General features: G+C 44.0%; 1 protein-coding gene across 5 annotated transcripts in view; it reads left to right on the top strand.

Moving 5' to 3' along the window:
• LOC149978188 (proline-rich protein 5-like) overlaps positions 1-15,000 on the top strand; it is a 58,190-nt gene that overhangs the window by 24,279 nt on the left and 18,911 nt on the right. For all 5 annotated transcript variants that reach the window (XM_090201178.1, XM_090201179.1, XM_090201180.1 and 2 more), the window contains 3 exons: positions 1-52; positions 11,036-11,084; positions 12,304-12,361. The exon at positions 1-52 is cut by the window's left edge and continues 29 nt beyond it. In XM_090201178.1, coding sequence (XP_090057304.1) covers positions 1-52; positions 11,036-11,084; positions 12,304-12,361 — 159 coding nt within the window. The remainder of the gene's footprint in view (positions 53-11,035; positions 11,085-12,303; positions 12,362-15,000) is intronic.

The raw sequence follows: 15,000 nt of genomic DNA, 5'->3' as shown, positions 1-15,000 counted from the left end.
AGAGGAAAGACCTGGGAGAGAATGACCTCTACATCCTCAATGAGGGAGTCAGGTGACATACTGTATAACCTCTGACCTCTACCTATACACTTCTATTGCTCTCTCCCTCTCTCTCTCCCTCTCTCTCTCTGTTTCTTTTGCTCCCTGTCGCTCTCTCTGTTTTTCTCTCTCTTTCTCTCTCTCTCTGTTTTTCTCTCTGTTTTTCTCTCTCTTTCTCTCTCTCTTTCTCTCTCTATTTCTCTCTATTTCTCTCTCTCTGTTTCTCTCTCTGTTTCTCTCTCTCTGTTTCTCTCTCTGTTTCTCTCTCTGTTTCTCTCTCTGTTTCTCTCTCTCTCTGTTTCTCTCTCTCTCTGTTTCTCTTTCTCGGTTTCTCTCTTTGTTTCTCTCTCTGTTTCTCTCTGTTTCTCTCTCTCTGTTTCTCTCTCTGTTTCTCTCTCTCTCTGTTTCTCTCTCTCTCTATTTCTCTCTCTATTTCTCTCTCTCTGTTTCTCTCTCTCTGTTTCTCTCTCTCTGTTTCTCTCTCTGTTTCTCTCTCTGTTTATCTCTCTCTGTTTCTCTCTCTGTTTCTCTCTCTCTCTGTTTCTCTCGCTCTCTGTTTCTCTCTCTCTGTTTCTCTTTCTCTGTTTCTCTCTTTGTTTCTCGCTCTGTTTCTCTCTCTGCCTCTGCCAGTCACACACTTTCTCATCTCTCCTCACAACTCTAATAACCACAGCTGTAAGAATGACCCTGCTGTTAGTAAAACAACACAGTAGACAGAGTTTCACCTGTTTCACCTTCCTGGTAAACACAGTAGAAATGACCAGAAAGTGAGATCTGTGAAGAGCATATTGAATAGGGTATTTCAAATGGTTTAGCTAGTGTTATCTTTATATATGCATGAGCAGCTCTTTGTACATCAGGCTCAGAGGATTCATTTTAACAGGCCAAAGCATTCTGCCTGGTTTTAACTGTAAATTGATATTGACTGGCCTTCCGTTTTGAGGTTGAAGGTGTAAATGTGAGAATGTGTTGCCAGGGTGGAATGGAAAAACGATATGCCTGTTATACAGTCATACACCCACTCCCCACACATGCACACAATAACAAGGCAAACCCACAAACACACATGGCTGGTGTTCATAGATCCTGCCTGGTGTTTCAGTGCTCAGTAGAACTGCCACTCAGTGACATGTAGTGGGCTGTTTTTAACCCATTAGAACATGTTCCTAATGGTGGAATCGTTGAGTAAAATGTCGACACATTCACACACAACTCTGTGCTTGAAGAAGTCAAGTAGGTAAGACTGCAGGATCAGACTCTGTCTGTCTGTCTGTCTGTCTGTCTGTCTGTCTGTCTGTCTGTCTGTCTGTCTGTCTGTCTGTCTGTCTGTCTGTCTGTCTGTCTGTCTGTCTGTCTGTCTGTCTGTCTAAGAGCCTCAAACCATGTTAGTATGTTACTTGACATTTGGGCTGTTACCCACCCCATTCCCCCCATAGACATGTTCAAACATACAGACAAGCATAAAACAGTCAAACAGGCACGTAAGCAAGCAGGCAAGTAAGTGTAAGAGGTTGTTCCTTGCATTAGACATAGCCCAGGGTTATGGTTGGACTTCAGACTGTAATGCCATGATGTTGTAAATTCACCATAGTCTTATTACACATGACTCTCTGCTTCAACATAATGAGGCTGTTTCCATTGCATGGCTTATTTCTTATCAGGCCCAATCCTGTAGAGCGCTGTGTGTGTGTGTGTGTGTTACATTTCTGAATGTAGTGTTTGTATTGGACACCACAATCTACAGACTTAATAAAACGTGATGGCTTGGGGACAGGATGTCAGCCCTGCCGATTACTGGAGTATAAATGATTCAACTCAACAACAACTGACATTCTACTGTTTCCAGGATACGTACCACAGTGCTACAGTACTTAGACAGGCTTGTAATGGTGTGGACACAGCTCTCTCATTTCCTGAATCTGGAGCTACCTGACCGAACACAGTAACACACACAGCTCTCTCATTTCCTGAATCTGGAGCTACCTGTCCGAACACAGTAACACACACAGCTCTCTCATTTCCTGAATCTGGAGCTACCTGACCGAACACAGTAACACACACAGCCTGCTGTTTGACAGGTAGAACAAAGGCAAGCTTGGTTCTTTGACAAAGATCGTTGTCATCATGGCCAATTATCCCAATGATTTATAGTGTAGAAACTGATTCAATGTGTTGCATTTCAACTGCTGTTTAATCGTGACTCTATACACTGTCTTCCAGTCAGCTGAGTAACTAGGCTGTTGGACGTGACTCTACACCCTGTCTTCCAGTCAGCTGAGTAACTAGGCTGTTGGACGTGACTCTACACCCTGTCTTCCAGTCAGCTGAGTAACTAGGCTGTTGGACATGACTCTATACCCTGTCTTCCAGTCAGCTGAGTAACTAGGCTGTTGGACATGACTCTACACCCTGTCTTCCAGTCAGCTGAGTAACTAGGCTGTTGGACATGACTCTACACCCTGTCTTCCAGTCAGCTGAGTAACTAGGCTGTTGGACATGACTCTACACCCTGTCTTCCAGTCAGCTGAGTAACTAGGCTGTTGGACATGACTCTAAACACTGTCTTCCAGTCAGCTGAGTAACTAGGCTGTTGGACATGACTCTACACCCTGTCTTCCAGTCAGCTGAGTAACTAGGCTGTTGGACATGACTCTAAACACTGTCTTCCAGTCAGCTGAGTAACTAGGCTGTTGGACATGACTCTATACCCTGTCTTCCAGTCAGCTGAGTAACTAGGCTGTTGGACATGACTCTACACACTGTCTTCCAGTCAGCTGAGTAACTAGGCTGTTGGACATGACTCTACACCCTGTCTTCCAGTCAGCTGAGTAACTAGGCTGTTGGACATGACTCTAAACACTGTCTTCCAGTCAGCTGAGTAACTAGGCTGTTGGACATGACTCTACACCCTGTCTTCCAGTCAGCTGAGTAACTAGGCTGTTGGACATGACTCTATACCCTGTCTTCCAGTCAGCTGAGTAACTAGGCTGTTGGACATGACTCTAAACACTGTCTTCCAGTCAGCTGAGTAACTAGGCTGTTGGACATGACTCTAAACACTGTCTTCCAGTCAGCTGAGTAACTAGGCTGTTGGACATGACTCTAAACACTGTCTTCCAGTCAGCTGAGTAACTAGGCTGTTGGACATGACTCTATACCCTGTCTTCCAGTCAGCTGAGTAACTAGGCTGTTGGACATGACTCTATACCCTGTCTTCCAGTCAGCTGAGTAACTAGGCTGTTGGACATGACTCTACACCCTGTCTTCCAGTCAGCTGAGTAACTAGGCTGTTGGACATGACTCTATACCCTGTCTTCCAGTCAGCTGAGTAACTAGGCTGTTGGACATGACTCTACACCCTGTCTTCCAGTCAGCTGAGTAACTAGGCTGTTGGACATGACTCTAAACACTGTCTTCCAGTCAGCTGAGTAACTAGGCTGTTGGACATGACTCTATACCCTGTCTTCCAGTCAGCTGAGTAACTAGGCTGTTGGACATGACTCTACACCCTGTCTTCCAGTCAGCTGAGTAACTAGGCTGTTGGACATGACTCTATACCCTGTCTTCCAGTCAGCTGAGTAACTAGGCTATTGGACATGACTCTAAACACTGTCTTCCAGTCAGCTGAGTAACTAGGCTGTTGGACATGACTCTACACCCTGTCTTCCAGTCAGCTGAGTAACTAGGCTGTTGGACATGACTCTATACCCTGTCTTCCAGTCAGCTGAGTAACTAGGCTGTTGGACATGACTCTACACCCTGTCTTCCAGTCAGCTGAGTAACTAGGCTGTTGGACATGACTCTATACCCTGTCTTCCAGTCAGCTGAGTAACTAGGCTGTTGGACATGACTCTATACCCTGTCTTCCAGTCAGCTGAGTAACTAGGCTGTTGGACATGACTCTATACCCTGTCTTCCAGTCAGCTGAGTAACTAGGCTGTTGGACATGACTCTAAACACTGTCTTCCAGTCAGCTGAGTAACTAGGCTGTTGGACATGACTCTATACCCTGTCTTCCAGTCAGCTGAGTAACTAGGCTGTTGGACATGACTCTATACCCTGTCTTCCAGTCAGCTGAGTAACTAGGCTGTTGGACATGACTCTACACCCTGTCTTCCAGTCAGCTGAGTAACTAGGCTGTTGGACATGACTCTATACCCTGTCTTCCAGTCAGCTGAGTAACTAGGCTGTTGGACATGACTCTATACCCTGTCTTCCAGTCAGCTGAGTAACTAGGCTGTTGGACATGACTCTATACCCTGTCTTCCAGTCAGCTGAGTAACTAGGCTGTTGGACATGACTCTATACCCTGTCTTCCAGTCAGCTGAGTAACTAGGCTGTTGGACATGACTCTATACCCTGTCTTCCAGTCAGCTGAGTAACTAGGCTGTTGGACATGACTCTATACCCTGTCTTCCAGTCAGCTGAGTAACTAGGCTGTTGGACATGACTCTACACACTGTCTTCCAGTCAGCTGAGTAACTAGGCTGTTGGACATGACTCTATACCCTGTCTTCTAGTCAGCTGAGTAACTAGGCTGTTGGACATGACTCTATACCCTGTCTTCCAGTCAGCTGAGTAACTAGGCTGTTGGACATGACTCTACACCCTGTCTTCCAGTCAGCTGAGTAACTAGGCTGTTGGACATGACTCTACACCCTGTCTTCCAGTCAGCTGAGTAACTAGGCTGTTGGACATGACTCTATACCCTGTCTTCCAGTCAGCTGAGTAACTAGGCTGTTGGACATGACTCTATACCCTGTCTTCCAGTCAGCTGAGTAACTAGGCAGTTGGACATGACTCTATACCCTGTCTTCCAGTCAGCTGAGTAACTAGGCTGTTGGACATGACTCTATACCCTGTCTTCCAGTCAGCTGAGTAACTAGGCTGTTGGACATGACTCTATACCCTGTCTTCCAGTCAGCTGAGTAACTAGGCTGTTGGACATGACTCTATACCCTGTCTTCCAGTCAGCTGAGTAACTAGGCTGTTGGACATGACTCTATACCCTGTCTTCCAGTCAGCTGAGTAACTAGGCTGTTGGACATGACTCTATACCCTGTCTTCCAGTCAGCTGAGTAACTAGGCTGTTGGACATGACTCTATACGCTGTCTTCCAGTCAGCTGAGTAACTAGGCTGTTGGACATGACTCTATACCCTGTCTTCCAGTCAGCTGAGTAACTAGGCTGTTGGACATGACTCTATACCCTGTCTTCCAGTCAGCTGAGTAACTAGGCTGATGGACATGACTCTATACCCTGTCTTCCAGTCAGCTGAGTAACTAGGCTGTTTAATCGTGACTCTATACCCTGTCTTCCAGTCAGCTGAGTAACTAGGCTGTTGGACATGACTCTATACCCTGTCTTCCAGTCAGCTGAGTAACTAGGCTGTTTAATCGTGACTCTATACCCTGTCTTCCAGTCAGCTGAGTAACTAGGCTGTTGGACATGACTCTACACCCTGTCTTCCAGTCAGCTGAGTAACTAGGCTGTTTAATCGTGACTCTATACCCTGTCTTCCAGTCAGCTGAGTAACTAGGCTGTTGGACATGACTCTACACCCTGTCTTCCAGTCAGCTGAGTAACTAGGCTGTTGGACATGACTCTATACCCTGTCTTCCAGTCAGCTGAGTAACTAGGCTGTTGGACATGACTCTATACCCTGTCTTCCAGTCAGCTGAGTAACTAGGCTGTTGGACATGACTCTATACCCTGTCTTCCAGTCAGCTGAGTAACTAGGCTGTTGGACATGACTCTATACCCTGTCTTCCAGTCAGCTGAGTAACTAGGCTGTTGGACATGACTCTATACCCTGTCTTCCAGTCAGCTGAGTAACTAGGCTGTTGGACATGACTCTATACCCTGTCTTCCAGTCAGCTGAGTAACTAGGCTGTTGGACATGACTCTATACCATGTCTTCCAGTCAGCTGAGTAACTAGGCTGTTGGACATGACTCTATACCCTGTCTTCCAGTCAGCTGAGTAACTAGGCTGTTGGACATGACTCTATACCCTGTCTTCCAGTCAGCTGAGTAACTAGGCTGTTGGACATGACTCTATACCCTGTCTTCCAGTCAGCTGAGTAACTAGGCTGTTGGACATGACTCTATACCCTGTCTTCCAGTCAGCTGAGTAACTAGGCTGTTGGACATGACTCTACACCCTGTCTTCCAGTCAGCTGAGTAACTAGGCAGTTGGACATGACTCTATACCCTGTCTTCCAGTCAGCTGAGTAACTAGGCTGTTGGACATGACTCTATACCCTGTCTTCCAGTCAGCTGAGTAACTAGGCTGTTGGACATGACTCTACACCCTGTCTTCCAGTCAGCTGAGTAACTAGGCTGTTGGACATGACTCTATACCCTGTCTTCCAGTCAGCTGAGTAACTAGGCTGTTGGACATGACTCTATACCCTGTCTTCCAGTCAGCTGAGTAACTAGGCTGTTGGATGTGACTCTATTCCCTGTCTTCCAGTCAGCTGAGTAACTAGGCTGTTGGACATGACTCTATACCCTGTCTTCCAGTCAGCTGAGTAACTAGGCTGTTGGACATGACTCTATACCCTGTCTTCCAGTCAGCTGAGTAACTAGGCTGTTGGACATGACTCTATACCCTGTCTTCCAGTCAGCTGAGTAACTAGGCTGTTGGACATGACTCTATACCCTGTCTTCCAGTCAGCTGAGTAACTAGGCTGTTGGACATGACTCTACACCCTGTCTTCCAGTCAGCTGAGTAACTAGGCTGTTGGACATGACTCTATACCCTGTCTTCTAGTCAGCTGAGTAACTAGGCTGTTGGACATGACTCTATACCCTGTCTTCCAGTCAGCTGAGTAACTAGGCTGTTGGACATGACTCTATACCCTGTCTTCCAGTCAGCTGAGTAACTAGGCTGTTGGACATGACTCTATACCCTGTCTTCCAGTCAGCTGAGTAACTAGGCTGTTGGACATGACTCTATACCCTGTCTTCCAGTCAGCTGAGTAACTAGGCTGTTGGACATGACTCTATACCCTGTCTTACAGTCAGCTGAGTAACTAGGCTGTTGGACATGACTCTATACCCTGTCTTCCAGTCAGCTGAGTAACTAGGCTGTTGGACATGACTCTACACCCTGTCTTCCAGTCAGCTGAGTAACTAGGCTGTTGGACGTGACTCTATACCCTGTCTTCCAGTCAGCTGAGTAACTAGGCTGTTGGACATGACTCTACACCCTGTCTTCCAGTCAGCTGAGTAACTAGGCAGTTGGACATGACTCTATACCCTGTCTTCCAGTCAGCTGAGTAACTAGGCTGTTGGACATGACTCTATACCCTGTCTTCCAGTCAGCTGAGTAACTAGGCTGTTGGACATGACTCTATACCCTGTCTTCCAGTCAGCTGAGTAACTAGGCTGTTGGACATGACTCTACACCCTGTCTTCCAGTCAGCTGAGTAACTAGGCTGTTGGACATGACTCTACACCCTGTCTTCCAGTCAGCTGAGTAACTAGGCTGTTGGACATGACTCTATACCCTGTCTTCCAGTCAGCTGAGTAACTAGGCAGTTGGACATTACTCTATACCCCGTCTTCCAGTCAGCTGAGTAACTAGGCAGTTGGACATGACTCTATACCCTGTCTTCCAGTCAGCTGAGTAACTAGGCAGTTGGACATGACTCTATACCCTGTCTTCCAGTCAGCTGAGTAACTAGGCTGTTGGACATGACTCTATACCCTGTCTTCCAGTCAGCTGAGTAACTAGGCTGTTGGACATGACTCTATACGCTGTCTTCCAGTCAGCTGAGTAACTAGGCTGTTGGACATGACTCTATACCCTGTCTTCCAGTCAGCTGAGTAACTAGGCAGTTGGACATTACTCTATACCCCGTCTTCCAGTCAGCTGAGTAACTAGGCAGTTGGACATGACTCTATACCCTGTCTTCCAGTCAGCTGAGTAACTAGGCAGTTGGACATGACTCTATACCCTGTCTTCCAGTCAGCTGAGTAACTAGGCTGTTGGACATGACTCTATACCCTGTCTTCCAGTCAGCTGAGTAACTAGGCTGTTGGACATGACTCTATACGCTGTCTTCCAGTCAGCTGAGTAACTAGGCTGTTGGACATGACTCTATACCCTGTCTTCCAGTCAGATTATAAACTCTGTCAGTCCGTTGCTGCTGTACCAGACATGATGGGTCATTTCCTGTGTGGTTCTGAGGAGCCCTGTGACCTTCTCGTTACGGGATGTGAAAAAGGAAGTACCTGTCTTCCTCTCCAGTCTACCACAGGATAGTGGTGTAAAGTATTTAAGTAAAAATACTTTAGAGTACTACTTACGTAGTTTTTGAGGTATCTGTACTTTACTATTTATATTTATGACAACTTTTACTTCACTACATTCCCAAAGCAAATAATGTACTTTTTACTCCTTAAATTTTCCCTGCAACCTTCCAGTTACTAGTCCAACGCTCTAACCACTAGGCTACCCTGCCGCCCCACTAGGCTACCCTGCCGCCCCACTAGGCTACCATGCCGCCCCACTAGGCTACCCTGCCGCCCCACTAGGCTACCCTGCCGCCCCACTAGGCTACCCTGCCGCCCCACTAGGCTACCCTGCCGCCCCACTAGGCTACCCTGCCGCCCTACTAGGCTACCCTACCGCCCCACTAGGCTACCCTGCCGCCCCACTAGGCTATCCTGCCGCCCCACTAGGCTACCCTGCCGCCCCTGGGTGAATTTAACTTTTACTTGAGTGATTTTCCATTAAGGTATCTTTACCTTTACTCCAGGATGATAATTAGGTACTTTTTCCACCACTGCCAGAGGACCTGTTTAGGAATCTACACTGAGTGTACAAAACATTAAGAACACTTCCCTAATATTGCATTGCACCCCCGTTTGCCCTCAGAACAGCATTCAATTCATTGTGGCGTGGACTCGAATAGGTGTGGAAAGCGTTCCACAGGGAGGCTGGCCCATGTTGACTCCAATGCTTCCCACAGCTGTGTCACTAGAAACTGAAGGAGTGTGACAGAAACCGGTGCTCCTGTCACCTACTTACTACCAGACCCCGTTCAAAGGCACTTCAACCTTTTGTCTTGCCCATTCACCCTCTGAATAACACACACAATCCATGTCTCAAGGCTTAACCCTCCTTATTTAACCCGTCTCCTTCCCTTCATCTACACGGATTGAAGTGGATTTAACAAGTGACGTCAATAAGGGATCATATCTTTCACCTGGATTCACCTGGTCAGTCTGTGTCATGCAAAGAGCAGATGTTCTTAATGTTTTGTAAACTCAGTGTATAGATATGCCTTGGCTTTGACCAATACCTCCTCCATTTCCCTAACTTTAAATAAGTCGGGTACCACACAGTGTTCATAGAGCAAGTAAGGTGTTGGTGTTGTCACTGGGCTGAGCGAGTGGGTTTAGGGGTGGGAAAGGGCACAGAGGAGTAACATGAGGTGGCATGAGGGTGAGAAGGGTGAGGGAAGAGAGGCAGTGAGAAGGGTGAGGAAAGAGAGGCAGTGAGAAGGGTGAGGAAAGAGAGGCAGTGAGAAGGGTGAGGGAAGAGAAAGAGAGGCAGTGAAAAGGGTGAGGAAAGAGAGGCAGTGAGAAGGGTGAGGAAAGAGAGGCAGTGAGAAGGGTGAGGGAAGAGAAAGAGAGGCAGTGAGAAGGGTGAGGGAAGAGAGAGAGAGGCAGTGAGAAGGAAAGAGAGAGAGGCAGTGAGAAGGGTGAGGGAAGAGAGGCAGTGAGAAGGGTGAGGAAAGAGAGGCAGTGAGAAGGGTGAGGAAAGAGAGAGAGGCAGTGAGAAGGGTGAGGAAAGAGAGAGAGGCAGTGAGAAGGGTGAGGAAAGAGAGAGAGGCAGTGAAAAGGGTGAGGGAAGAGAGAGAGGCAGTGAGAAGGGTGAGGAAAGAGAGAGAGGCAGTGAGAAGGGTGAGGAAAGAGAGGCAGTGAGAAGGGTGAGGAAAGAGAGGCAGTGAGAAGGGTGAGGGAAGAGAGAGAGGCAGTGAGAAGGGTGAGGAAAGAGAGAGAGGCAGTGAGAAGGGTGAGGAAAGAGAGAGAGGCAGTGAAAAGGGTGAGGGAAGAGAGAGAGGCAGTGAGAAGGGTGAGGAAAGAGAGAGAGGCAGTGAGAAGGGTGAGGAAAGAGAGAGAGGCAGTGAAAAGGGTGAGGAAAGAGAGAGAGGCAGTGAGAAGGGTGAGGAAAGAGAGAGAGGCAGTGAGAAGGGTGAGGAAAGAGAGAGAGGCAGTGAGAAGGGTGAGGAAAGAGAGGCAGTGAGAAGGGTGAGGGAAGAGAGAGAGGCAGTGAGAAGGGTGAGGGAAGAGAGAGAGGCAGTGAGAAGGGTGAGGGAAGAGAGGCAGTGAGAAGGGTGAGGAAAGAGAGAGAGGCAGTGAGAAGGGTGAGGGAAGAGAGAGAGGCAGTGAGAAGGGTGAGGAAAGAGAGAGGCAGTGAGAAGGGTGAGGAAAGAGAGAGAGGCAGTGAAAAGGGTGAGGGAAGAGAGAGAGGCAGTGAGAAGGGTGAGGAAAGAGAGAGAGGCAGTGAGAAGGGTGAGGAAAGAGAGAGAGGCAGTGAAAAGGGTGAGGAAAGAGAGAGAGGCAGTGAGAAGGGTGAGGAAAGAGAGAGAGGCAGTGAGAAGGGTGAGGAAAGAGAGGCAGTGAGAAGGGTGAGGGAAGAGAGAGAGGCAGTGAGAAGGGTGAGGGAAGAGAGAGAGGCAGTGAGAAGGGTGAGGAAAGAGAGAGAGGCAGTGAGAAGGGTGAGGAAAGAGAGAGAGGCAGTGAGAAGGGTGAGGGAAGAGAGAGAGGCAGTGAGAAGGGTGAGGGAAGAGAAAGAGGCAGTGAGAAGGGTGAGGAAAGAGAGAGAGGCAGTGAGAAGGGTGAGGGAAGAGAAAGAGGCAGTGAGAAGGGTGAGGAAGGTGTTGAAAGAGAAGGAGACAGGAACATTGTGGCATAGTGTGTCTAGCCTCTACTTCTGTGTGTCCACCCAGTTCAGAATGTTAAACTGCTGTTTTCTTCTAGGCAACTACTGAAGACGGAGCTGGGCTCTTTCTTTACTGAATACCTCCAGGTAAGAGACTGTCTCTCTGCACCTCAGCACTGATATTAACATTACTCTGATATTACTAACGTTACTCTGGTATTACTAACATTACTCTGGTATTACTAACATTACTATGGTATTACTAACATTGCTCTGGTATTACTAACATTACTCTGATATTAACATTACTCTGATATTACTAACGTTACTCTGATATTACTACCATTACTCTGATATTAACATTACTCTGATATTACTAACATTACTCTGGTATTACTAACATTACTCTGGTATTAACATTACTCTGGTATTACTACCATTACTCTGATAGTAACGTTGCGCCAACATCACAAGTATTACTCTGATATTACTAACATTACTCTGCTATTACTAACATTACTCTGATATTACTAACATTACCCCGATATTAACATTACTATGATATTACTAACGTTACTACGGTATTACTAACATTACTCTGATACCGCTAACATTACTCTGATATTATCAACATTACTCTGATATTACTATCGTTACTCTGATATTATTAACATTCCTCTGATATCAACATTACTCTGATATTAACATCACTCTGATATTAACATTACTCTGGTGTTAACATTACTCTGATATTAACATTACTCTGATGTTAACATTACTCTGATATTAACATTACTCTGATATGACTAATATTACTCTGATATTAACAACATTGCTCTGCTATTACCAAAATTACTCTGATATTACCAGCATTACTCTGATATTACTCTGACATTACCAACATTACTCTGATATTACCAACATTACTCTGATATTACTAACATTACTCCGATGTTACCAGCATTACTCTGATATTTCAAACATTACTCTGATATTATCAACATTACTCTGATATTACTAACATTACTCTGATATTGGCAACATTGCTCTGATATTACTAACATTACTCTGATATTACCAACATTACTCTGATATTACCAACATTACTCTGATATTACTAACATTACTCTGATATTACTAACATTACTCTGATATTACTAACATTACTCTGATATCACTAGCATTACTCCGGTGGTAACATTACTCTGATATCACTAACATTACTCTGATATTACTATCGTTGCTCCGATATTAACATTACTCTGATATTACTAACATTACTCCGATATTAACATTACTCTTAATATATTTTTTAAAAAGTCCTGGTTGTAGAATGTGAATCCTTGTTTTCTTTCCTCCTCTGCAGAATCAGCTGCTGACAAAGGGAATGGTGATACTGAGGGACAAAATGCGTTTCTATGAAGGTATGAATCATATTACATTACTAATACAATAAAGATGTAGTACTACTTACTAATACAATAAAGATGTAGCACTACTTACTAATACAATGAAGATGTAGCACTACTTACTAATACAATAAAGATGTAGCACTACTTACTAATACAATAAAGATGTAGCACTACTTACTAATACAATAAAGATGTAGCACTACTTACTAATACAATAAAGATGTAGCACTACTTACTAATACAATAAAGATGTAGCACTACTTACTAATACAATAAAGATGTAGCACTACTTACTAATACAATAAAGATGTAGCACTACTTACTAATACAATAAAGATGTAGCACTACTTACTAATACAATAAAGATGTAGCACTACTTACTAATACAATAAAGATGTAGCACTACTTACTAATACAATAAAGATGTAGCACTACTTACTAATACAATAAAGATGTAGCACTACTTACTAATACAATAAAGATGTAGCACTACTTACTAATACAATAAAGATGTAGCACTACTTACTAATACAATAAAGATGTAGCACTACTTACTAATACAATAAAGATGTAGCACTACTTACTAATACAATAAAGATGTAGCACTACTTACTAATACAATAAAGATGTAGCACTACTTACTAATACAATAAAGATGTAGCACTACTTACTAATACAATAAAGATGTAGCACTACTTACTAATACAATAAAGATGTAGCACTACTTACTAATACAATAAAGATGTAGCACTACTTACTAATACAATAAAGATGTAGCACTACTTACTAATACAATAAAGATGTAGCACTACTTACTAATACAATAAAGATGTAGCACTACTTACTAATACAATAAAGATGTAGCACTACTTACTAATACAATAAAGATGTAGCACTACTTACTAATACAATAAAGATGTAGCACTACTTACTAATACAATAAAGATGTAGCACTACTTACTAATACAATAAAGATGTAGCACTACTTACTAATACAATAAAGATGTAGCACTACTTACTAATACAATAAAGATGTAGCACTACTTACTAATACAATAAAGATGTAGCACTACTTACTAATACAATAAAGATGTAGCACTACTTACTAATACAATAAAGATGTAGCACTACTTACTAATACAATAAAGATGTAGCACTACTTACTAATACAATAAAGATGTAGCACTACTTACTAATACAATAAAGATGTAGCACTACTTACTAATACAATAAAGATGTAGCACTACTTACTAATACAATAAAGATGTAGCACTACTTACTAATACAATAAAGATGTAGCACTACTTACTAATACAATAAAGATGTAGTACTACTTACTAATACAATAAAGATGTAGCACTGCTTACTAATACAATAAAGATGTAGCACTACTTACTAATACAATAAAGATGTAGCACTACTTACTAATACAATAAAGATGTAGCACTACTTACTAATACAATAAAGATGTAGCACTACTTACTAATACAATAAAGATGTAGCACTACTTACTAATACAATAAAGATGTAGTACTACTTACTAATACAATAAAGATGTAGCACTGTTTGAAGTACTGTCTGAAGTACTGTTGTAGCGCTGTTTGAAGTACTGTCATAGTACTGCTTGAAGTACGGTTGTAGTACTGTTTGAAGTACTGTTCTTGTACTGTATGAAATACTGTTGTAGTACTGTTTGAAGTACTGTCGTAGTACTGTTTGAAGTACTGTCGTAGTACTGTTTGAAGTACTGTCGTAGTACTGTTTGAAGTACTGTCGTAGTACTGTTTGAAGTACTGTCATGGTGCTATTTGAAGTACTGTCGTAGTATTGTTTGAAGTACTGTCGTAGTACTGTTTGAAGTACTGTCGTAGTACTGTTTGAAGTACTGTCATGGTGCTATTTGAAGTACTGTCGTAGTACTGTTTGAAGTACTGTTTGAAGTACTGTCGTAGTACTGTTTGAAATAATGTTGAAGAACTGTTTGAAGTGATGTTTGAAGTGATGTTTGAAGTACTGTCGTAGTACTGTTTGAAGTACTGTCACAGTACTGTTTGAAGTACTGGTTGGTCATAATGTAGCCTATTGTGTCCCATTATCGTCTCTGTTGAGGTATAGTCAAGTGGTGAAGATGCTCAAACCACCTGACCCTGACATCAAGTACACAGCTTATTTCTGCTGAAGTGCTATTGTCATGGCGACCAGACAGGAAGTGTTACTAACGTCACAGACCTCAGACCACAAATGGGAGATTTGACATTGTTGAAGACTTTGAACCAGGCCTCGTCCCTCACCCTCCTCTCCTTCCTCCCTCCCTTTACTGCCTCTCTTCGGTTCCTCGTCTGGTGTCAGTCAGCTTCTTACAATAGAACCATTTCAAAATGACTTGTCCTCTTCAGATGGTTGAACCCAGTAGCCCTCTGCTCCAGCCGTGACCCAGCCGCTCCCCGCCACCGTGACCCAGTGGCCCACACCACTGTGCCATTTGGCAGCACTGCTCAGAAACAGCTAACTGATAACTAAATCTCTCTCCGGATTCCCTCTGCCACACGCAGGTCTCAGATCTCAGTGTGTGTGAGAGATGGGGTGTTGATGCATCTCTCTGCTGGTGTTAGTGCCTTTCAGGATCTGTATCTGTGACAAACCATGAGAAA

Source organism: Oncorhynchus mykiss, chromosome 15 (genome assembly GCF_057628025.1).
Source record: "Oncorhynchus mykiss isolate SJ-2025 chromosome 15, ASM5762802v1, whole genome shotgun sequence".
NCBI lineage: Eukaryota > Metazoa > Chordata > Actinopteri > Salmoniformes > Salmonidae > Oncorhynchus > Oncorhynchus mykiss.
Note: the sequence above shows the minus strand (reverse complement) of the source record. Positions and strands in the feature narration are given on the sequence as shown.